Genomic DNA, 25075 nt, shown 5'->3' with positions numbered 1-25075 from the left:
ACCAAAGGATTGGCTAGTCACTGATTTCAAATAATTACATGCAAGTTGGGAATGGATAATATCTATTCTCCATCAAGAGGAGGCTTGTCAGATTCTTAGGAATTTGATTGTGATCCTAGTAAATATAATGATTTTTTTATCAATTGTATTTATTTCTTTCCTTTTTTCTTTGATAGAATCTAATTTATGGGAGGGGTTATAGCATGTAGGTGGTAGGTGAATTTGATCCCCTAATTATGTATAAATAGGATGTACAAATTGTATTCTAATACAATTCAAGTGAATAACATTTGTTTCTACAACTTAACAAAAAATAAACCTACGTTGCCAGGGTTCAAGTGGAGGTGTTGGGTATGGCTATGTGTCTAGGTGTCTTATTCTTCACCCCTACAAATTTTAATATACATAGATTTTGCCACAGAGGATCTAGATAAAAAGTATGAACACTTAGATAGGGCATAATAAAAGGAAAATAAATAAATTACCAAATTTTAATTAAAAGTAAAGATGTCTTAAATAAGAACTATCACTCTTACTCCTTAGCCTGAAATATATTTATAAGAGTTCACTTTTCCAAAATACTTATTTTAATATAATTATCCACTAAGAAAGCCAAAATAAAAAACAAATCAATTAAAACAAACAATTATCTCTTGAGCAAAGTAGGAGTATCCCACAAGAAGCTCACACAAACACTTGTGGCATGTCATTTCACGTGGATATGCTTAGTGAAGTTGAAAAGTGTCCAAGTATATAGACATAGACTAATATTTAATTGGTCCTACAATACGTAAGGGAAAAAAACAAACCATGAGCCATCTGATGCTTGTATCTTTTCAATGAACATTGTAGCTTTTTTAATACAATGTTCTATTTCTTCTCTCCGATGCCCCGGATAAAATTTATTAAATGATGTCAAAGCTTGAAGTGCAGCTGATGTACATTCCACGTAACTACATAGTCATATTAGTTAGAGATAAACTATAAAGTTGCATAAACAAAAGAATATTGCAAATAGCATTAATCAAAGTGCCAATATCTTACGGATAATCAATAACAATGTCGCCAAAAGTTTCAGCAGGATTGATTAACTGAAATAGAAAAGGAAATGGAATTATGCTTTCAACCAAAACCGTAGATTAAAAGAACACGTATCCATAACATTGCTTTTAACATATAATTGTACAAAAAAGGAGGGGGAACGTGAGTGGGTGGGTGGTGATGGGGGGTGGTTGCATTGGATGGGGCACTCAGGGGCATTCAGTGCATGACACATTTTTGATAAGCCAATGTTTACTGTTGCCACATAATTTACAATAGATGACTTTCTTTCTCTTTTCTGCTAAGATCACCATAGATGACTTATAAAATTGACTTCTCATTCTTTATTCACATGTGTTGCATTCACCATGTTGAGTTACATCTGTCAATCTCAAAACTACATGGATATTCACAAAGGTTGAATGGGTTCACTGGATGAATCAGCCCAAATCTCATTTTGTCCTGTTCTACTCATCATCATCACCATCCTCATCATTTATGTCACATGGGTTCAGGTGCGGTGTCAAAATGTAGCTGTGTATAGGTGACTGATCATTCAAATTCTCAAACTGCTATAGGAAATCGCCTGAAAAGGATCTTAGTAGCAGGTACTGATACTTAGACTTGGTTAAAAAGTTAGAAATTTATAAGATTAGGGATTAAACTAGCTTATCTAAGTATCACATCACATAACATCAAACTTATTAAAGAAAGTAATATTATTCTAAGAAATGTAAGAGATGTAACAGAAAGAATTAAGACATGGTATTTCTCATGTGCCTATTTTAGGAAATATCAATATTGAGATATATTTAATTTTTATGTTTTGTGCAAATTTAAATTTCAAATAAAATAATATTTATCTTTTTTGGCAAGACTTACACATGTATATAAAGGTAAACTATTTGTTATCTGTCATAGAGATTTATTTTGTTGACTTATTTTATTATATTATCCTTTATCCTTGTAGCGACTTTTCCCTATAGGTGTTATTGCTTTAAAAATGGATTTCAAATAAACGTAGTTTTTTTTATAAGTAAATGTGATTCAAATAAACGTAGTTTTTCTCACCCACTTCATCATAAAACCTAGCCTTATCTTTTATCGTATCCCTAAATTTACACATAAATGCTCTGTTCCCAACCAACTTCTGATCTTCTATAGCAGTAGTAGTAAAGCATAAAACAAATCAATTATTAGGCTAGTTCAAAAGCAAAATATGTCCAACAAGGATCCTATACTGGGATCCATGTAATATATCTTAACACAGGTAAGTTGGGTCAAATGGAGGAGTCCAGGTATCACTGGACGACAGTAAACAGGCAGATTGATGAGGTGTATTGTTGTCTGAGTGGCATGAGTAATAGCCAAGCATAAGGCAGAACCAAGAATAAAACGCAGAACCCAAGAGCAGTTGGTGATGTGTTTATTTAAAATTCAGTCAAGATTAAGGGAGAGATATAGGTACTCATGTTGCTAGCCCCATGGCAAAAACTTGCTCCAAAGGTAAAAGGTTTTGCTTATAAAAGAATTGAATAATTAATAGAGGCTACCTCCAACCAAGCATAAGATCTAGTGAGTTCATAGGTTGCAAAGCCGCCATCTCCATTCTGCAGCAATGCCAAGAAAAGAGCTTTTAGTGAATTTTATATAAAAAAAAAAAAAAAAAAAACCCTCTTCTAGAGCTATGACTTTTAAGAAATAAATTTGGATGATAAATTTAAGTTAAAGAAGAAAAGGCAAAACTACTATTAATGAAATGACAAAAAGTGTAACGCAATAATAAAGATAACTAGAATATTTATAATGCTCTCTAACATAACAAACATTATTCTCCACAAAAGGAAATAAAATGAAGTATCAAAATTCTTAATAAAAACATCCAGGACAGTTAGCAGTTTTTTCATCATTATTCTAAGCATATGATTAACTAAACCATAAAGCTGTTTTATATGTTCACAGACACAAGCATACTGTAATGATCACTTTCAAGGATGGATTACCTTAAGTGCCAATGAAAATGATTATTGATCCATAGGCAGGTAATCTATGTCAAGTATACGATTCAAGTTATCAAAGATTTTGATTACCTGTAAGGAAAGAATTACATTTACAGCATCGTATAACTGCTTCGCATCTAATGGTTCACCAACAATTTCTGATGGAATTTTTGATAGTAAAAGAATAGCCTAAGAAAAAGAACAAAAAGAGAAAAAGAAGTTACAACGAAGAAAAAGAAGCAAATGGTGCTTTTACTACAATCAATCATTACCTTCAATCCTTCCGCAGTGCAGTCTGAGATGGGCCATCCATGATCACCGGTTGAAAAAGGCCAAGCACCTTTTGAAATGTGGCGATACCAATAATCAAGATTGCCTGGACAATCTTCTAAAACCTTCAACAACATTCAAACACCAGCCAGAAAAAGATCAAACTGGGGAATTACATTATCTGTAAATTAGAAAGTTCTAAATAAATCCCAATAAGTGATGAAAGCACCTGTGACTTCTTCAAGTATGCATGTGCTTTTCTTAGAGTTGGACCATATTCTTCCACTAGGTCGGTTGAAATAATTGCTTGAACACAAAAGGCTGTGTCCCATAATTGACTTCCATTATAGCCCTGAAATATGTTAACTATATCAGCTGTAAAAAATAATTGAAATTTCAATGTACACATAGAACTTGTAAATAGACACATATAGAATCATTTGGAATGTTTTTCATTTTTCTTTTTCTTTTTTTCTTTTTTTTTTTTCCCCTTTTTTTTTTTTTTTTTTTGTTGTTGTGGTTGGTACTTCGTGAATAGGGATGATATTGTTTTTGGACCTGCATTTTCATGCCATCTTCAGCAAGCCACAGGAAATCAAAAATTCTAGGAAGATGTAACTTGAAAGCCTCTGAGTTTGGATCTTCCACCCAACAGCAAAGCATATTTAAAACCTGTATGCCACAGGATACATTGAGTTTAGAGGAGTAAAGAGGTGATAGGGTTAGCTAGCCCATCTGTAATTTCTCAAATAGAAACAGAAAGAGGGAAGAAAGAGCTAATAATTAATGCTTCATTCAAGAAGAAACAAAACAATAATAATAAATTAAATTCAAGACCATGAAGAAAAGGTCTAAAGATCACCTGAGCATAGGAAAGAAATTAAATACATATATATATATATCAACTCAGACAACTTAACAAAGCTTAAATCCAACCTACTTGAGTGGACTAACAAATCTTCACATTTATATCTATCCATGGCTATATCCTCCATTAAAATAATCAAGATGATTAACACTCTGAATTTGATAAATAATCATACCTCCTACTCAATTGCACACAACAACATTCTAGCCCTCCCAATGAACAAAGAGGAACCTTAACAGAGGTAAAACACAATTGAGAACCCATAATATATACCTTGTTTACAGGACCTATGCATATATAGTGAGTGTTCTCGTCTTCATAGTGTACATGCTCCAAGACAGTGCGAAGAGCCTTCTCTCTCAACTTTTTCCCAGGCCAATGCATTAGAATAGGTTCAACAACTTTGTCGAGGGATGTCCAAAGTATATCCTGCACCAATGGATGTGGGTAGTACAGATCTTCCTGCAAAATTAATGCAATGAATCCCCGTGCCAATATAGGAGAAACAAGAACCAAAATAAAAAGGGTAATGGAAAAATGGAAATGCAAATTTTTCTGCAGAGATCTTCCCTTTTTTCTTCTAATAAGGTTTTTGGCGAGTTCTAACCTCTAATAAAATGAAAAGAGGGTACCTGGCAAGTTTTAATAAAAAGTTTTCAACACCTATCATGCATTTTCTGAGGGTGTCATTGATGCCTTCTCAATTGTAAGTGCTTAGAAAACCCTAAATTTGATTGCCTAGGAACCTTGGTATGATTGCTATAGATCTATCTTTCTTCTTTTTTTCTTTTATTGGACCTTTCATGTCATTATACAAAGAAGAAACAACCGGTATAGCACTAAAAATTTTAAAAGCTTGTATGAGATTTGGTATCAAAGCTTGACATAGCACTATGACAACTAGAAGCGGTTGAAGTTTTTGGTGAAAGTTGACTGATTGACAACATGGTGATTTTTTTTATATAATTAAGGAGAAGGTACTTCAGAAGCCCAACTTAAAGAACTACAAGTTATTATTCCTCAGAATACTCACGATTCAGCCACTAATGTTTCCAAACCAGCAACTAATGGCACTAAGGATAAGGGATCTTGTGTTGGGGAGAAAGTAGAGCAAGAAGCTGGTTCAAATCTGCCTCCTAGGAAATCCTAGGGCAAGATGCCATCTTGAAAGGCCTCAAATTACCTCTTACACATGGCAAATGATGTTATGTTAGATTGGGCATTAGAGGCATGATCAACATAACATGGGTGGTGATATCATAAAGCAAACATAGAAGTAGGAGATTTTTTTGGAAAAATTAATCCACAAGCCTTTTCAGATAGGATAGGACTTCGATATGACAGGTCTGATGAAAGGCAAGTTTGATTTGCTATTATGAAACTTTTTGGACAAGCTAAAATTTGGTAAACACGTGCAGAGAACAACCTTAAAATTTTGGTACAGTCACCAATTGTTCATTGGAACGAGATGAAACAAAAGTTAAAGTAAAACACCTCCTTTATAATTACCAAGATGAATTTTATGATCAACTGACCACTCTTAAGTAAGGAGGCATAACAATTTTCAGGATATAAACAAGTTAGAGGTGAAAATTCAGTGTAAGGGAGTTAAAGATCAATGGAAAATTATTTCCCAATAAAGTTGGATTGAGAGCTGGAAGTCACAACCAAATAATAACACACCATCTTTATGATGTTAATCAAGCGTTTCCATTGGCTTTGAGGATAGAAAATTTTGAAACAACCCCTAACTACAAGGTTTTATTCCCAATACAAAGAGACAACAAGAAAATATAACAAAAATGGGAGGGCATTGAGAAAAACCACAATGCAGATTGGTTCTAAAGTCAATAATGTTATTGATTCAAAAAACAAATATCCTACAGGGTAATAATTGATGAGTAGGTAGCAATGAGTATTGTTTTTAAGTGTGGAGAAAGAAAACATATGGCATTGGAATGTTCAAAAAGAAATCTGTGTACCTAAAACACGAGATGACAGAGAAGTACAATAATGAAGATATTGGCTCCTCCAATGATTCATCTTTTCTTTGAGTTGTTAAATATATTCTTATTGCGCCAAAGAAAATTGGTGAAGATTGGAGGCATCATTCTATATTCCAAATTTTAGAACATTGTAGGAATAAAGCATGTAAGCTAATTATCAATACAAGCACTAGCATGAATGTAGTGTCTGAAGTAACTGTTGCAAGGTTGAAGTTGTCAAGGAAGCCACATCCTCAACCATGCATGGTAGCATGGATCATTAATACTTTTATTCAGGTAACAAAGAATGTTTGGTTCTTATTTCTCCTACATGTTATAATGATTCTATATGGTGAAATGTTATTCCTATGACTATTAAATGTTTTTTACTTGATCGACCTTGCCTCTATAATCGAGATGTGTGTAGCCATGGGAAGGCTAATACATATTCTTTCACATTCAAGGATGAGATATTGTTTTGAAGCCTATGAGTATGGAACAAATGAGGAAACATAAAAACTAGAAGCCAAAAATGTTGTTAAAATTCAAGAGAAGTTTTTGTTAGTTCATACCAAGGAGTTTGAGAAAGAGAACAAGGAGAATAGTAATGGTTGTCATAACTTTGCAAAAGAAAACAAAGATTCAGCCCTTTTATCACTTCAAGAAGTATCTTAGGAAGAATCCAAGTTGGTGTCTGATTTTTTAGATGTTGCATCACATGATTTACCCAACAGGTTGTCACTATTACCTTACAATGAACATGCTATAGTATGTAATAGGACAATAATGAAGTTAGGAGTAGTTCTAGATGAGCAAGATATTTATGAGAAGATGGAATCGGCTGTCAAAGCAGTGGAGTTGCTGAAATTCCATCAATCACCAATACAATAGGTAAGCTGAATAAGGAGTTGATACAAAAGTTACCTAAAACAAAAGGCATACCTACTTTTTTTTCTTTTTGATAGGAAACGACAAAGGAATATATTAATAGAAAAAAGAAGTACAAGAGAAGGATGAGGAATCCTCCCACCAAAGAAAACTAGTCTACAAGAAACCGAAAACAAGAAAATACACTGTAATAACGAACAACTTCTCTAAGCTAAACCAACCCATCAGAATTACACGCCGCTAACCAATCAAGTTGTAACACAATAAGGGGGGTTCCCTTAAAAACCTTGGAACAAAAAGCCCAAAGAGAAGTAAGGAAAAAAATAGAATCCCAAAAATTCTTTGAATTCCTTGCTTTTTCCTCAAAAATCCTCGCATTTCTCTCCCGCCACACAACCCAAATTAAAGCTATGCACGAAGCTTGCCATAAAACTATCCCTCTCCTCGATAAACCAAAGCCACTGTAAGTGATGGATAGCATGTCGGAAATGAAGGCTTACCTACTTTTTAAGCTCGGTGTTAGTATGGTTAGTTGTTTGCATTTGGCTAAAGAATGTCAATGACGGAGATGATGACTACTTTCTTTCAAAGGCTTTGGAAATCATGTAAAGGCCATGGGGTATTGCAAGGCTTAGTATGATTTGACCAATTTGCCCAGAAATGAATACAATGATCTTTGCCTATACTAGAAGGACAATGGATGTAGTTTGGGACTTATTTTACTCTTCTTCCTCTGTTTTTGCCTAACCTTATATTATTAGACTAGTAGCTTTTGCAAGTCAAGGAGGTTGGCCAAAAATAATTCAGAAGTATGGCTAGTGCCAATTGAAGGAGTGGTTAAATTGAACTTTAATGGATGTGCTTCAGGCACCCTAGGGCGACTTGGGATAAGCGGTATCCCAAATTTTGAACAAGAATTTAAAAGCTGAAGTGCACAATGAATTATTTGGGGATATCAGGCAATGGGAAGGAGAGTGGAAAAGGAGGTTGGGACTTAATACCAATTTGTAAATGAAGGTTAAAAGTATCTCTTGGAATGTTGGGGGGTGAGGGGTGAATGACAATGATAAGAGGAAAATCATTAAGTCCTTAATTCAATCTCAAAAAGCAGACTTGATATGCTTGCAAGAAACAAAAGTACAGATGATGTCTAGGGATTTAGTTAGGAGTCTAGGAGTTGGTAGATTTTTAGATTGGGGATTTAGTGTTGGAGGTGGAGTGCTCATCTTCTGGGATAATCAAACTTTAGAATTGGTGGGAATGGAGGTTGGTGTTTTACAATTTCATGTTGTTTTAAAAGTTAGCAGAACCAGTTTGTTTAGGTTTTACAGGGGTGTATGGTCCCACATTATGAAGGAGAAGAGAAGACTTTTAGGCAAAACTAGGAGCTATCAAGGGACTATGGGAAGACCCGTTGCGTGTGGGAGGGATTTTAATGTTGTTAGATTCCTATGGGAATGTAATAGTGACAATAGGATGTCTCAAGATATGAGAAGATTTTCAAAAGTTATTGAGGAGTTGGAATTTCTATTGTTAGGGGGTTCTTTTACTTGGAGCGGGGGGTTGAATAACGAATCCCTTACCAGATTGGATCAATTTTTGGTGTCCAAAACTTAGGAAAATCATTTCAATTGAGTGATTCAACATATTATGCTTAAGCTGGTGTCAATCATTTTGCAATTCTTTTAGATGGAGGAGGTTTGAGGAAAGACATTTTTCCATTTCGGTTTGAAAATATGTAGCTGCAAGCAGAGGATTTCAAAGACCTTCTTAAAGTGTGGTGGTTGGGGTACCATTTTACTGGGTCCTTCAGCTTTATTCTGGCCTTAAAACTTAAAGCCCTAAAATCATATTTGAGGAGGTGGAATAAAGATGTGTTTAGTAATGTTTCTTTTAGGAAAGAAATGGCCTTCAACGAGATAGGTTTATGGAATTCAAAGGAAGGAGGGGATCCTTTCCCTTAAGGAGGCTAATGCAAGTAGGAGGACTAAAGAGGATTACAATAAATGGACCCTCTTTGAAGAAATCTCGTGCAGACAGAAATCTAGGGAAATTTGGCTGAAAGAAAGAGACAGAAATACAAAGCTTTTTCCACATAATGGTTAATGCTCATAAGAGGAGGAATTGCTTGACTAGGATTAAAATTAATAGAGAGTGGTTCTTCGAGGAGAGTGGTTTGAAGGAAGGGGTAGTAAGGCTTATAGCACTCTTTTATCTAAACCTGTAGACTGGAGACCTAGCATCAATGCTCTGGATTTTAAAGTTTTGGGCGCTTCAGATGCAAAATGGTTGGAGGAGCCATTTTTAGAAGAGGAGGTTTTCAATGCTTTGTCAAATTCAAATGGAGACAAGGCTCCAAGACCAGATGGGTTTTCTTTGGCTTCTAGTATTTTCGTTGGGATTTTGTGAAGGAAGAGGTGATGACTTTCTTCAAAGAATTTTATGGTCATGGGAGGTTTGAGAAAAGTCTTAATGCAACTTTTTTGGTGTTAATCCGAAAGAAAGGGGTTGTAAAGGATTTTAAAGATTTTAGGCCTATTAACTTGGTAGGTAAGCTTAAAGATCGGTCCAAGATTGCTCATATTCCAACAATTGACATCGGCTAAGATATATCTCAGCATGGAGAAAGTGAGAGGATGAATGTCGGAGGAAGGGCTTGGTTTGGGATTGATTCCAAGTCCTTCGAGATTTTGGTGGAACTGTCCAAAGGAAAGTTGTCTAGGGTAATTATAGAGAGGGGTCAAAATTTTTCTACCTAGATTAGATTTGGAGAGAGAGGTCTATCCTTACTCTTAGAAGGAGTGGAAGACTGTTGCCAGAAGGAGAGATTGAAGGAGTTAAAAAAATTCTTGGGTAGAAGGAGGAAGGAGTTGTAAGCTCCAATTACGCAGCAATGAGGCAAGTAGATACCTGTTGTGTTCGGTATTCTCTGTGGAGACGAAGCGATTTGTGTTGATTTTTCCAAAGGGGAAGGGATTGTCGGTGGGGTGGTATATTCTTGCTTAGAAGTTGAGGACCTGCAGAGTAGAATGTTGAGAAAGTAGGATCGAGGCATTCGAGATGAAAGATGGGCAGAGTCAAGGGCCTGTGCCTGTGGAGGCTTTTCCCTTGCCTGAACAGGGGAGTGAAAGGGAAGACGTGTGGTTGCAATTTGGGGGAGTTAACTCGTTTAACAAGTTGCAGTATCTTAATCATTGCTTGGTAGGAAAATGGGGGGGAAGTAATGGAGGAGGGTCCGTCGATATCCTCTTTGGAGGATTGGGCTACGTATCATTGGAGGCTGAAAGGGAATCTGTCGTTGTTACCTTTGGGAGGGCCATGGATTCTATTTGAATTCAAGTTGGCAAAGGAGGCTAAGAGGGCGTTACAAGAAGGCTTGAGTGTCTTTAGGCAAAGACCACTTAAGTTGGAAAGATGGAGTCCAACCTTAGGCTGACTTAGTGAGAGAGCTCAAATAAATTCCTACCGGATGAGGATTGTAGGGCTCCCGCTTTGTCTATGGCACAGGGATTTCTTTAAGAGAGTGGGCGATGCCTGCGGGGGTTATGTGAGGGTGGATGAGGAGACCACGAGAGGCATAAACTTACAATGGGCACAAGTTTTAGTCAAAACAAATGGAAAAAAGGTTCCAGGGAGGTTACAGGTTGTGGTGGGAGACCTCTATTTTTCGGTGAATCTGTAGTGGGAGATGCCTCCTTGGGTAGCTCCAATGGCTCCCCATACTAAGAGGCAGGAGGAGAGGGAGAAGAAGAGTAGTGATACATGCGAGGCAAGTCTCGTGGGGCTCGCGAGGTCAAAAATAGCAAAAAAGGTGTCATTTCATGGCAGGATGAGGACTGTGGATGAGGGAACACCTTCAGTACCTTTTGTGGGAAGGTTGCAGCAGGATGTGCAGGAGCAGGAGTTTGTAGGTACTGTGTGGGAGGAGGGCCAATCATCTGCAGTTGGAGCTGCTTTACAGAGGCCTATGGAAGTGAAAGCAAGCTCATCTTGGTTTAAGGAGCCCATAAGTGAGGTTGTTGGGCCTATTGTTGAGGGGGTTCAGCCCATTGATGGGAGGATAAACCAACCTGCTGTTAATAGGGCCATAAGTTGGTTTAAGGAGCCCATAAGTGAGATTGTTGGGCCTTTTGTTGAGGGGGTTCGGCCCATTGAAGGGAGGGCAGGCCAGCCTGCTAACTAGTAGATTGGCCCATGGTCTTTTAGGCCCAACCCAACCAAATGCAAAGGAGATAGAAAGGTGCAAGGCCTAACCCTCTTCTCTTCTTAAGAGTGGGAATCCTTTTTACCCTAAGTGGGGGGGTGTTTCCTGTTGACGAGCTTGGCAAGAGGCAGTCGAGAGAGATTTTCTCACTTGTGGATGAGGTTCTATTTTCGGCGGCGGCACGTTTTCAAGGTACGATGTCTATCTCTTTTCCAAAGCGAGGGGGACTCTCTATCTTCTACTCCTTTCTATGGGGCTATAAGGAAGGCTCGCCGGGAGGTAGGGTTGATCTGCAAGGATGATATGTAGCCGATGGATAGGGATGACTGTAGACCCTCCATTTTGTCCTCTTAACGCATGTCTTATTAGATGTTCATTTGATACTTTACAACAATTCCTTTATGACCCGTTACTACTCATGTAGCCTACCTTTTCTGAGTCATCTTGGAGACTTCGGTTGAAGGATTTATCTAGCCCCTTGTTGTGACCTTGGCCGCCCTTCGAGTTTAGATTAGGCTTTGCTTAGACGCACTTTAGGTTAGATTCCACTTAGTTCATCCTAGGTCACTTAGGCACTTTCAAACTCATTTTTTGCATGGTTCACATAGTTGCATGGCCTGCATAGTTTGTATAGTTTGTATATGTTTGATTTCTTATTTATTTATTTATCTATTTATTTTATTTTATTTAGTTTTTTTTTTTTTTTATTCATTTTTAGAAAATTGCATGAGATTTAATTTTTTTTAGTTTTTCCTATATATGCATGTTTTTTATTTTTTTTATTTTTTTTTCTTTTTCCTTTCTTAAGTTTGCATGATTTCTTTTCTCTATTATATTTTAAGGTTTCCAACATGTAATCCTTTTTGGTGTTTTGCATGAAAATCCGATGGCATTAAGTTGAATGAGGGAGCATCTGTGATCTTTAACAAAAGAGAGTTGTTATCGATCTACCATAATAGCACTCCCCAAAATTTGGCAAGTATGAGAGGCACACTATTGAAAAAAGGAAGAGTCATGCACAGAGAATCTCCATGCACAACCACATCCCCATATTCCCATACTCGTTCTTGGATCTTAATCCGACTTTCCTATTTCTTCCAATATTCTCCACAACCATAATATAAAAATAAAATAAAAAATAAAAAGGAAAAGATAGTCCACGGGGATGGAGGTGGAGAGATGTAGATTCTGGGGCTGTGAGAAAAAAAAAAAAAAAAAGTGGAGAACCAAGGGAAAAGCAAAGGGAAGAGATATGAGGCGACAGACCAGTGGGGATCTTCTCGCCAAAAGGGGACGTTTCCAGGTACGTTTGTTGTAGACTCCTTCATGCCCATCACCTTCTTGCTTTACATTAATTTTCGCTGGGATTTTGAGTTTCGTTTGGATGCTTGGGCGTAGAATGACAGAGGCTATATGTTTGTTTGCATTGGTAATAGATTGCTTATATAGTTGTTGTGGTTGATCTCTTTCTTTTTTTTGATGAATAATGGTTGATCTCTTTCTTTGGAGTTCTCTAGTTCTGGTTTGGGGTTAAAAGGCTCTGTTTTTTTCTATTTACTGTGCGATATATGAGGATTGTGGTTCTCTTTTTGTATTTGAATCTGCTTATACTCCTCCCACCAACTTGAGTCCATTGAATAAAATATGAAATGTGGCTTCCATTGGTTCTTCCTTTTTTGTTTATTTTCTCTGTGCTCTGTTTCTCCTCAGTTTTCTGTGGTTATTTTGAGTGTTTCCAGCCATGTGTGTGTCACTAATCGATGACGCTAGAGAATGGCTTCTTAATGCTGTTAAAACTTGATACCCAAATTTGGAAGAAGAAAGTAGGCTCAGTGGTTTCTCATTCGACTACCGTTTCATAGGAAAGATTGCTTGGCACCGATCGAAGCATCTGTTACTGGAGAATGTGGGAAGTAGAATAGGGGTGGAAGAGCAGAGGAGAGGTGAAGCATGGATAGTTTTGTCAATTTTTGGAGAAGTTCTGCCAGCAGTGAGGTTGATTAGTTTTGATGCCAATGAAGGCATCAGCATGAGTTCTGGTGCGTTTGGGAGTGCAGCATGGAAATCTGATCCGCCCCGGGTTTTCCGGAAATTATAGAGCTCAAACTAAAGGCTGCCATGGTGAGCAAGTTGGTTATGATGGTTGACTTAGAGAGCTGTCATTCACTTACAAGGACTAATGCAGGGTATGGTCTTCGGGAGACATTGTTTATTGTCTATTTGGTGAGCTGGAGGTTTATCAAACCAAGAGAAGAACATGATGACCATGAAATCAATAACATGTTCATAATTTTGGGGCATAGGGAACAACACAGAGAAGGTCCTCTCCACGTATATGATCCATGCATGCATGGCCACCTGAAGTCTTCGCAAAGTCCCCCCATCCAAATCCCTTTTCCATCAAATCCAAATCCCAAGCTAAACAAATCCATGCCTAAAACCTCAGGACAAGCCCACCAACTTCCTATCCTTCATAGTCACCACCTTCAACTTATCTCCAACACCATATCCGCCACCCTCAACTCGTCTCTAACACCATACATGGCACCATCAGTCTGTCCCCCATCAGCTCATAGAATCAACTCATGCAAAATTAATTAAGGCCTTGGTGGGAGCCCGACATCCATGATATTTTCTTCAATATTGTTTGTTTGATATTTAATTGATTGTGATTCCTCTTTGTGATACATGAGATTGTTTTACATTTGCTATTGAACTAACCATGTTTCCCATTTTAGCGCTCAGCTCACCGTCCAGGTACGCTCTCTACCACCCCACTTGCAAAAATCTAATAAATATGCATGTCATTGCCCTTGCTTGGTGTCATACTTGACTGTCTTGATATTTGTTTGATTGTTTGATTATCTTTGATAAAAATGCATGTTGTGTGTCATATTTCTGAACTAACTTTGATGTCTTGTGATAACGCTTAAGAAGCAATCCGGGTACACACCCTAACTCTTCTTTATACTTGTGATTTGATTTCTTATTTGGCATGTTGTTTCAAAATCACCTTAGCTTACCTAGGTACCTTCAATTAATTGATTAATTGCCACATTTCCCTCCACTAGGTCAGTAGAGACCTCTTTAGGGCTTAAAGGGGTGCTACTTCTTTGAGGTACCTTCCCAATAAGTAACCTGATCCCCGGACCTAAACTCGAGTTATCCAAAGACACGCTTTTCCAAAATTTTGAAGTCACTTCTTTAGGGTTTTCTTTCGTGTTTTATTTTCCCTTTTAAAATAAAACAAAATAAGTGGCGACTCCGACTTTTTCAAAAACTAATTTTTCACTATAAAAAAACGAATCTCGCCAATGAGTGGGGACACACGTAAGAAATGCGGGTCCACAATGACTTGTCGATGGTAGAAGATGTGAGAAATGGTCCCCTTTCCATGATCTTGAAAGATGGGTTGAGGGTGAATCTTCAGTCAAATTGTGTAGCAATGGAATTGAGTCTATCAGTTGGGAAGGAGGAAGAGACTTACCTTATAAGAGAGGGAAGTGCCTTTAGCAGATTAATGGCTTTTAGCAAAGTTTTGGGGCTTCCAGTGGATGGTTATGAAGAGGAAATTTTAAGCCTCTTGGAAAAATTAGAAATAAGAATGGGAAGACAATAAGGCAGGTGACCAAAAAGGCTAAGGCGAGCGGTTCAAAGTTGGAGAGGGAGCTTTGGAAATTGGAATGCTCAGTTAGTTACAAGACCGATTACAGGTGTGAGAGAGGAAAGAGGATAATTTTTGGGGATTTAGTCAGGGTAAGTCAATGAAGCTCAAATTATTTCGTAGAATGTTAGAGGGATTAATGAGGGGAATAACGTAGCATTATTAAATCTTTGATCCGCTTGTACTCGACGGATCTAGTATGTCTTCAAGAAATTAAGGTTCGACAGATAACAGCCAAAATGGTGAGGAGCCTAGGTGTGGAGCAGTGAATACTAGAGGTCAAGCAGGGGGTATTGTGGTGTTTTGGGATGAACGGGTGTTGCAGCTTCTTGAGATAGAGGTAGGTGCCTTCTCAATGTTGTGCCGTTTTAGAAATTGCGAGGGCAGTTTTGTGTGGATGTTTTTGGGTGTTTACGGTCCTATTCTCGTTGAGGAGAGGGAAGATTTTTGGGTTGAGTTGGGTGCTATTAGAGGTCTGTGGAGGGATCCTTAGCGTATTTGAGGAGATTTTAATGTGGTAAGATTTCCAACTGAAATGAGGGGTTCTTCGAGAATGTCAATTACAATGAGACGTTTTTCAGAGGTTACAGAGGAGCTGGGCATTAAAGACCTTACCCTTTCTAGAGGCGAGTATACCTGGTGTGGTGGCTTAAACAACAGTTCAGCTTGTAAGTTGGATCGTTTCCTAGTATCTGATGATTGGGAAGACCAGTTCAATGGAATGGTTTAGAAAATCCTACCAAACCCAGCCTCTGATCATGCTCCAATATTGTTGGACGGGGGAAGGATTAGAAATGGAAAATTTTCATTCAAATTTGAAAATATGTGGTTAAAGGAGGAAGGGTTCAAGGACCTCATAAGGTGCTGGTGGGAGGGATAGAGTGTCTAAGGGTCTCACAGTCATATTTTGGCAGGTAAGCTCAAAAGTCTGAAGCAGGATCTCAAAGTGTGGAACAGGGAGGTTTTTGGGAATGTGTCCACCAAAAATAGTGAGGCTTTGGAACAATTAGGTCAGTGGGATGCAAAGGAAAGAGATAGAGCCCTCACAGTGGAGGAGTTTGAGGAGAAAAGGAGAGTGGTAGATGAGTTCAAAAAATGGGCAAATTTGGAGGAGATTTTCTGATGGCAGAAATCAAGAGAGCTATGGCTAAAAGAAAGGGATAAAAATACTATATTTTTCCATAAAATGGCAAACGCTCATAGATCTACGATCAGGGTGGTCGTAGATCACTCACTCACTGTGCTTTCATCATGATGACAAAGTGGTTGAAAGGATGAGTTTTTGGAAAAGCTAAGGGTAAATGGTGTTTGTCTAGAGGGGGAGAATAGTATTAAAGAGGGAGTGGCAAGAGCTTTTCAATTGTTGCTTTCTGAGACAAGGGAGTGGAGGCCAAGTATGAAGGGGTTGACGTTTAATTCTTTGTCGCCTGCAGATTCAGCAACCTTAGAGGTTCCTTTTTCTGAAAAGGAGGTTTTTTCTGCCTTGTCTAGCTTGTGTGGAGATAAAGCCCTGGGTCCGGATGGTTTTACTTTGGCATTTTGGTAGGACTACTAGGATGTTGTAAAAGACAAGGTCTTGGGTTTTTTTGGTGACTTTTGTGAGTCAGGTTGCTTTGAGAGAAGTTTAAATGCTATTTTTATGGTTTTGGTGCCTAAGAAAGGGGGAAAGGGGGCTGAAGAGTTAAAGGACTTTAGGTCTATCAGCTTGGTTGAGGGATTGTACAAGCTATTAGCAAAAATTCTAGTTAATAGACTCAAAAGGGTGGTGGACTCTTTGACCTCAAATTTTCAGCATGCTTTTGTGGGGGGAGACAAATTTTAGATGTAGTTTTGATAGCTAATGAGGCTATAGATTCTAAACTCAAAGCTAACTTGAGAGGCTTGCTTTGCAAGTTAGATATAAAAAAGGCGTATGACCATGTTAACTGGAACTATGTTATAGCGATGATGGATAAAATGGGTTTCGGCTCCAAGTGGTTGGGTTGGAATAGATGGTGTATTTCTACGGTTCATTTCTCTATTTGGTCAACGGCTCTCCTTCTGGTTTCTCCAGCAATTCTAAAGGGTTGAGGCAAGGAGATCCTTTGTCTCCTTATTTGTTTATTTTGGTGATGGAGATCCTTTCCTGTTTGATCTCAAGGGCTAAGGATGGTGGTTTCATTGAGTCTAAGTTAAAAGGAGGAATGTTGCAGGGGAAGTGGTATCTCATTTGTTCTTTACAAATGATACTCTCATTTTTTGTGATGAAAGTAAGGAAAACTTAGAGTATTTCAATTGGGTTTTTATGTGGTTCGAGGTATGCTCAAGTTTTAAGATTAATTTGGAGAAAAGTGAATTGATTCCTGTTGGGGAGGTTCCAAATTTGGAGGAGCTTGCTAAGGTTTTAGGGTGTAAGGTGGGTTCTCTTCCTTCCACTTACTTAAGCCTCCCCTTGGTGTTCCTTACAAGTCTAGTAAGGTATGGGAAGGTGTGGAGGAACGGTTCCAAAAAAGGCTTGCTTTGTGGAAGAGACAATATTTGTCAAAAGGTGGAAGACAGATGTTGATTAAGAGCACTTTATCTAGTTTGCCCATATACTTTATGCTCCTTTTTATTATCCCTAAAAGAGTGGCGACCAGATTGGAAAAGATTCAAAGAGATTTCTTATGGGGAGAAGGGGAGATGGAGAAAAAGCCTCATTTGGTTAATTGGTCGATTGTGTGTTTGGAAAAGCATAATGGGGGATTGGGTTTTAAAAGTCTTCATCTCTTCAACAAGGCTCTCTTGGGTAAATGGTCTTGGAGATTTGTGAAGGAAAGGAACCCTCTTTGGAAACGGGTAATTGTTGGTAAGTATAGGATGCAGGAGGGGGAGTGGTGCACTAAGGAGGTGAGAGGGAGGTATGGTGTAGGAGTTTGGAAGTCAATTAGAAATGGGTGGGAGGTTTTCAAAGATAAAACAAGGTTTTAGGTTGGCTCAGGAAATCGGGTAAAATCTTGGAAAGATAGATGGTGTGGGGATGTCTTTGAAAGATGAATTCTCAGGTCTTTATGCTATAGCTTCCTTTAAGGATGCTTGGGTGGTAGATGTTTGGGATGGGGATAGTTAGGGACCGAGGTTCATTAGACAATTCAATGATTGGGAGTTAGAGGAGGTTGATGCCTTTTTTGAGAGGTTGCATAGCTACTCCATCGATTCTAGTACTTTTGATACCATGGTTTGGTTGGAGACTAAAGATGGTGATTTTTCAGTTCAATCCTTTTACTCCTCTTTGGCAAGTAGAAGAGTGGAGCCTTTCTCATACGACACAGTGTGGAATTCTTGGGCCCCTGTTAGAGCTAGCTTTTTTGCTTGGGAGGCAACTTGAGCTAAGATTTTGATACGAGATCAACTTAGATGGAGGGGTTGGAAGATGCCAAATAGGTGCTACATGTGCAAGGCTGAAGAGGAAACGGGAGATCATTTACTTTTGCCTTGTCTGAAAGCAAGTACATTGTGGCAGCTGGTTTGTGCTCTTTTTCACATACAGTGGGTGATGCGTTCTTCGGTGAGGGGGGTGCTTCTAAGTTGGAATGGTGTACCGATTGGCAAGAAAAGGAAAAAGGCTTGGAAAGTTGCTCCTCTTTGCATTTTTTGGTCCATTTGGAGGGAATGTAATAGGAGAGCTTTTGAGGACAAGGAATGCTTAGATCAATCTTTTAAAAGTTATTTTTCGTACCTATTTTGGGATTGGGTTAGAGTGTACATAGGAGATAGCATTACTTCTTTAATAGAATTTGTGGATTGGTTAGGTTCCCCGTAGGGTGCAGTTGTATTATCACCCCTATTGGTTTTTTGTATATATATATACATCGTGTATACCTTTTCTTTAATACAACATACATTTTACTTATCTAAAAAAAAACTTGGTAGGTAGATTGTATAAAGTCCTAGCAAAGGTCTTAGCTACGAGACTAAGTTAATGATGGGCAAGGTGATTTCACAATCACAAAATGCTTTGTGAAAGGTAAATAGATTCTTAACACAATGTTAATAGCAAATGAGGTCATGGACTCTTTGCTAAAGGATAATGCTTCCAGCGTGCTAGGTAAGTTAGACATTGAAAAGGCATACAACCATGTGAATTAGAATTTTTTTTATATCAGTTCTTGAAAAGATAAATTTTGGTTGAAGGTGGATAGGATGGATTAAATGGAGCATTTCCTCTACAGGTTTCTTCCAAAGCTTTAAAGGTTTAAAGAAAGGGGACCCTTTGTCTTTGTATTTATTTGTTGTGGATATGGAGACTCTAAATTGTCTTCTCAAAAGGGCTATGGAGGGTGGGTATATTTCAAGGGTAAAGGTGAAAAGGAGAGGCGATGAAGGGGTGAAGGTGTCTCATTTGTTGTTTGCAAATGATACTCATGTTTTTTGTGAGGCTTCCCAAGATCAAATGGTTCATTTATGTTGGTTGCATTGCACATGGTTTGAAGCTTGTTAGGCTGAAAGTGAACTTGGAGAAAAACGAGTAGATTCCCATTGGTAGTGTGGAACAACTTAACAAGTTGGTTTCAGAGTTATGGTGCAAAGAAGGTAGTCTTCCTTCTACCTATCTAGGGTTGCCTTTAGGTGCTCCGTTTAAATCAATGGCAATTTGGGATAGGGTGGAAGAGAGGTTTCATAAAAGACTCTTTTTGTGGAAAGGCAATTCATCTCTAAAAAGGGAGACTTACTCTAATCAAGAGCACTTTATCTAGACCTTTTTTTGTCTTTATTCCATATTTTGAGGACAATCAGATTGAGAATGGAGAAAATTCAGAAGAAGTTCCTATGGGGAGGTGGAGGGGTGGAGAAAAAGTTGCATCATGTGAAGTGGTCCACAGCGTGCATCTTTTTTTGTTAAACAAGGCGCTTTTGTGCAAATGGAATTGGAGGTATGCAATTGAAAGAGGGACCTTTTGGACACAAGTAATTAGTGGCAAATATGGGAAGGAAAAGGGTGGGTGGTGGTCCCATGAAGTTAGAGATGGATATGGAGTCGGGCTTTGGAAATCCATTAGGAAGGAACGGAATACTTTCCTGGATAGTTTTTCTTTTGTGGTGGGCAATGGGAGGAGGGTGAAGTTTTGGATGAACATATGGTGTGGGGATGAACCATTGTATGTTTCCTTCTCTTCTTTATATGCTACAGTTGTTCTAAAAGAGGCATGGGTGGCAAATCTTTGGGTTTAGATAGGGGAGAGAGGCCATTGGAACCCTTGGTTCTAACCTTTGAATCATTGGGAAGTGGACAAAGTCAAGGATTTATTTGTAAGGTTGCGAGAAAGGCAGTTGATAATGTGAGGGAAGACAAGATGGTGTGGATGAACTTGTACAATAATAAGTGTCATTTTTGAACTAAGGGGTGTGGTTGCATTTTCAAAGCAAGTAGTTTGGAATTCGTGGGTCCCTTCCAAAATTAACTATTTTGCATGGGAAGCTTCTTGTGGTTGCTTATTTAAAAAGTTATAGCCAAAAAATAAAAATCAAAAATCAAAACCAAATAATATAGTATTAAAAAGATCTGTAAAGTGTTTCTAATAGGGATGAGGCCTCGGAGGTCTACTCAAGTAAGGAATGTATAAATAGAATGATTTAACACACATTTTACAAACTTTGCAACTTTCAATTGTGAAACTCCATTGTTTCTCTTCCAAATGAGACTCCAAAAAGGCCTTACCAAGGCTCTAAAGTTATCGTATCTTTTTTTTTTCTTTCTCACTTTTTTCTCCATGTTGCCATAACTTGACTCCTTGTTCCCCTCCTTAATCCTAAAAGGGTGAAAATCTCCCCCACCTAATTTGATTATAGGCAACTACCTTAGGATTGTCCTACATCAATTTCATATGAACTAAATACCAGCTGTAAAACATTATCATGTTATCAATTTCAATCTAAAAAGATGGTAGCAAATACTAACAACAATATAGCAAGGAAATCTACCTATAAACAAGTAGGGCAACATATAGGGTACCCTCTAAGGTTTCTTGCTTGCATCATCCACTTTCATCCTTCCTAGCCTTTTCAATAACTTTATTAACATCCTACTCTTTTAAACCTATCTGTTGAATTTGCTATCTATTTCATACTTCCATTGTTTTTTTTTTTTTTTTTTTGATAGGAAACGACAAAGGCATATATTAATATAAAGGAAAGTACAAGAGAAGGATGAGGAATCCTCCCACCCAAGAAAAACAAAACTACAATGAAACAAATGCGAGAAAATACAAAGTAGGTACAGACAACTGCTATAAGTTAGGCCAACCCAATGGAGTTGCACGCCGCTAACCAATCAAGGTGTATCACATTAAGGGAAATCCCATTAAAAACCTTAGAACAAGAAACCCAAAGAGAAGCAAGGAAATGAATCATGTCCCAAAGGTTCTCTAAATTCCTTGTTTTATCCTCAAAAATCCTTGCATTTCTTTCCCGCCACACCACCCATAATAAAGCAATGCAAGCAGCTTGCCATAATACAATCCCTCTCTTAGAAGATCCAAAACCATTAAAATTGGTAGATAGCATGTCAAAGATGCTCCTAGGAGGGACCCAATCTATCTTTGTTAACTGAAATAATCTGTACCACAACCCCATCGTCAGAGGGCAATGAAGAAAAAGATGATCTACTGTTTCTCCCTGCTTCATGCACAACATGCAAATGTCGGGACTAAGTGCTTTGTAGGGTCTTCTCAACTGTAACATGTCGTTAGTATTTACCTTCTTGTGAGCCACTAACCAGACAAAGGACTTGATTTTGAAAGGGACTTGAGAATTCCAGACTAACTTGGTAGGGAAAACTGAAGGTAAACCAGAAATTTGGGATAAGGCAAGAAAGAAAGATTTGACTGTGAAAAGTCCTGAAGAAGATAAAGACCAAGATCTCTTATCTGGAACCGAAGGTGATAGATGTATATGATCAAGAGACCGCATGAGACTTTCTAAATCTTCTATCTCGGAATCGGAAAGGTTACGACGGAAGTTAAAGTTCCAAGAGAAGGGGCGAGTGGATCTGAGAATTGAAGAAATAGGAATGTTTTTATCCATGACTACTCCAAGTAGTCTTGGAAAACGGACCCCCAGAGGTTGATCCCCCCACCACAAGTCTTCCCAGAACCGAATTCTTTCCCCATCTCCTACCAATGTTTTTATTCACACTTCCATTGTTGTTACACTAACTCTCTATATAGCCAGTGGCTCGTGATTCCAAACATTCAGTTCACGTATTTCAGCAGAGAGTATGAAATTATGTGTAAATTTTTTAGTACACAACGTTTAACATCTAAAACCTCTCTAGGGTTTCTTCCATATTTCTAAAAAATGCTGAAAGCCCAAGCACAAGGTGATATAAAGGATGTAAAAGGAAAACATATATATTTAAAAGCTTAAAAGCCTAACTTTTGATAGCAACAAAAATATAAGTTCGACCTTGGCACATAGGTTTCGTGCTTGATTCCAATCGATTTCATGATATGGAACAGTATAGAGCTCCTTCCTCAAAGACAATACTGTAGGTGTGAGAGGACCAACAAACCTCTTCCCATATAAGTATGACATAGGCAAATAAACCATCCTGCAGTGACACCACATCCTTCCTGCACAAATTGGAAAAAATTCTTCTCCATTTCTTGGACAGAGTAGGAAAATTTGAAAATTTACAAGTTCACTAATTAATTTCCAACCAAATAAAGTCACCACTCACCACATGGTAATGAATAACAGATGAAAACCATATTCTTGTTCAGAAAATTAGCAATCAGATCTTCCATGTTACATGGTTCAATGATTCCAACAAAAATTTAAACTAAGTTCAGCAAGGTAAGCACACATACTAACCAGATTAACAAAAAAACAAATTCCATATACCAGATACTATTAGAGAATGGGGAACATGATCCACATACACTAATAAAAAGCTGAGATTCCATCAAAGTCAAAGCTTAGAACTTGACTGGCGTATTCATCGTTATTTTCATTCCCTCAAAAAGTAAACTCTAGTTATGTATCCTGGTCCCTTCCATCATCAATCAATTTTTATTAGTTACAGAATTATAGAGATATCAATCCTATCAAAGAAAAAATATCTTATACTTATCAATGCTTTATAATCAGATATCCCATGTTTCTGTTCAACTATTTATACTTCATATACTAACAAAAATCTTCACTCCTAGACCTGAATTTCTAATAGCCAATCAATGTTCATACCATAAGCTATAACAATCAAAAGCCTAAGTGAACTATCAAATTGTGTGGACTAGCAACTTAGAATGCAGTATGGGACTAGTCCAATCTTTAAATCCAAAACAGGATGTATAAAGGTTTTAGTCAGTCCAATATTCTAGAAAGAAAAAAAAATACAAAATGAGAAGCAACCTGGATGGACTGGTAGGATATAGGGAAGAAGCCATATTTCAGGGGGCAGAGGATTATTGCCAGACCATTCAAATACTCCAAGTACCTGTTATCATTATGCAATACACAAATTAAACATATCTCTGGAGTGCCCATAAACATGAAGTTCACTGTTTAAAATGAAAAGAAGAAAATACACTGAACTGAAAGCCACATTTTTCCCCATGAGGTTATTGCAGTTGCACCACCATGATTCAGAATCCAGTCACGCCCTTTCTCCATTGCCCCATCTGCATCATTAGCTCCTTCACCAAGCAACCTTAAAGTTACATAGTTCAAGACAGTACCAAACATGGTGCTTGGGCCCTCGATATGTAAACCCCACCCACCATCTTTGTTCTGCAATTATGCATCTTTATGATTAAAATGTTTGCTAGCCCCAGAGGCAAGAATCACATAAAGAAAATTTTTAACAAATAATAAGTAATTAAAAAAAAAGCACATGGCAAAAGAGGATTATAGATTGATTTCTCATAGTTGTAGATTACCTGATGGTTATAGAGATAACGGCACATCTCTTGTCTATGTTCTTTTGACAAGACAGCATTCAGCGCCCCAGTAATCGAAAGAGTAATGATCTAATCCATTATCCATGCAAGAAAATATCAGAAGTCACATAATTATACTGAACCAAATTGTGAACATTAATATCAGAAGTCAAAATTTTATTATGTATGATGTAATTACGGTTCAAATGCATTTCACTCCCCATAAAAACTTGTGACATGTCAAAATGCCTTCCAAAATGTAAAGAAGTGTCACCTGCAAGATGAGCACTTACCAAGCCGGGCAAAAGAAACATGGGACCTCCATAATCCCCTGGCCAGTGTCCATCATGAGCCTGGAGAGTTGAATGAAAATTGATAGCCCTTCTTAATGTGTTTGTCACTGCATCCTCTGTAACATCCTCTGTATCTTTCACTTTGACTTGGGGTAAAACTACAGTACCAGCATTCTCCTTCAAAAACTAAGAAATGGAAAGGAGAGACAACCAACTAGTGTAAGTTAGATAAAAAGATTCATATAAAAGAAAACAAAAAGTTATATTAAGTATTAACAATGTAAATTCACTATTCTCCAATCCATAGAGATATTAAAAGGTTCCATCATATGGCTTTTACCATGCAAAAATGCAAGAAATACACACAAGCCCCATGCCCTTGAGACTTGGCCCAAGTGGCATGGCTCTAGGTGGGGGTGTGGGAGGTTCCAAGTTCAATTCCCAGCAAAAAATGAAAAGTTCACGTCTAGGAGTGAAAGCAATCCAGTTACCAGATCTTCATCCTTATACACCCTCTTCTCTTAAAGTCCCAAAAGAAATTGTTCCAAACTTCCCCCCTCCAACTAAAGAATTCCACACATCCGTCACCTACTGCTTTTTTGAGATGGCTAAGGCAAACAAAGAAGGAAAGGTAATACACAATGATTCTTCTCCACACCACTTATCTTTCCAAAACCTTACCTTCCGTCCATTACCTACAGTGAAAGAAATTCTACTACTCAAAATATTTCAATCCTTTCTTATGGCTTTCCATGACCCAACACCATAACCCTCCCTCACTTCACAAGGGCCCAATCCCTACCCCCTTCTTCTTCCTCATACTTCCCATTGATAACTTGCTTCCAAAGGGCCCCTCTTTCATTAGCAAAATGCCAATTAAACTTGCAAAGAAGACTCTTGTTGAGCTTTGAGAGAAATATAACGCCCAAGCCCCCTTCCTTTAATCTAAACAAACAATCGCCCAC

General features: G+C 37.9%; 1 protein-coding gene across 1 annotated transcript in view; it reads right to left on the bottom strand.

Annotated features, from left to right (window-relative positions):
• LOC117925320 (cycloartenol Synthase) overlaps positions 1-25075 on the bottom strand; it is a 55883-nt gene that overhangs the window by 20757 nt on the left and 10051 nt on the right. Inside the window, exons 3-15 of the mRNA XM_034844317.1 lie at positions 24111-24296; positions 23818-23907; positions 23474-23668; positions 23291-23375; positions 22343-22509; positions 4453-4641; positions 3870-3983; positions 3541-3663; positions 3314-3436; positions 3132-3230; positions 2595-2651; positions 1045-1091; positions 810-953 (exon numbers count right to left, since the gene is read on the bottom strand). Coding sequence (XP_034700208.1) covers positions 810-953; positions 1045-1091; positions 2595-2651; positions 3132-3230; positions 3314-3436; positions 3541-3663; positions 3870-3983; positions 4453-4641; positions 22343-22509; positions 23291-23375; positions 23474-23668; positions 23818-23907; positions 24111-24296 — 1619 coding nt within the window. The remainder of the gene's footprint in view (positions 1-809; positions 954-1044; positions 1092-2594; positions 2652-3131; positions 3231-3313; positions 3437-3540; positions 3664-3869; positions 3984-4452; positions 4642-22342; positions 22510-23290; positions 23376-23473; positions 23669-23817; positions 23908-24110; positions 24297-25075) is intronic.

The sequence above is a fragment of the Vitis riparia genome, chromosome 11 (assembly GCF_004353265.1).
Source record: "Vitis riparia cultivar Riparia Gloire de Montpellier isolate 1030 chromosome 11, EGFV_Vit.rip_1.0, whole genome shotgun sequence".
NCBI lineage: Eukaryota > Viridiplantae > Streptophyta > Magnoliopsida > Vitales > Vitaceae > Vitis > Vitis riparia.
Note: the sequence above shows the minus strand (reverse complement) of the source record. Positions and strands in the feature narration are given on the sequence as shown.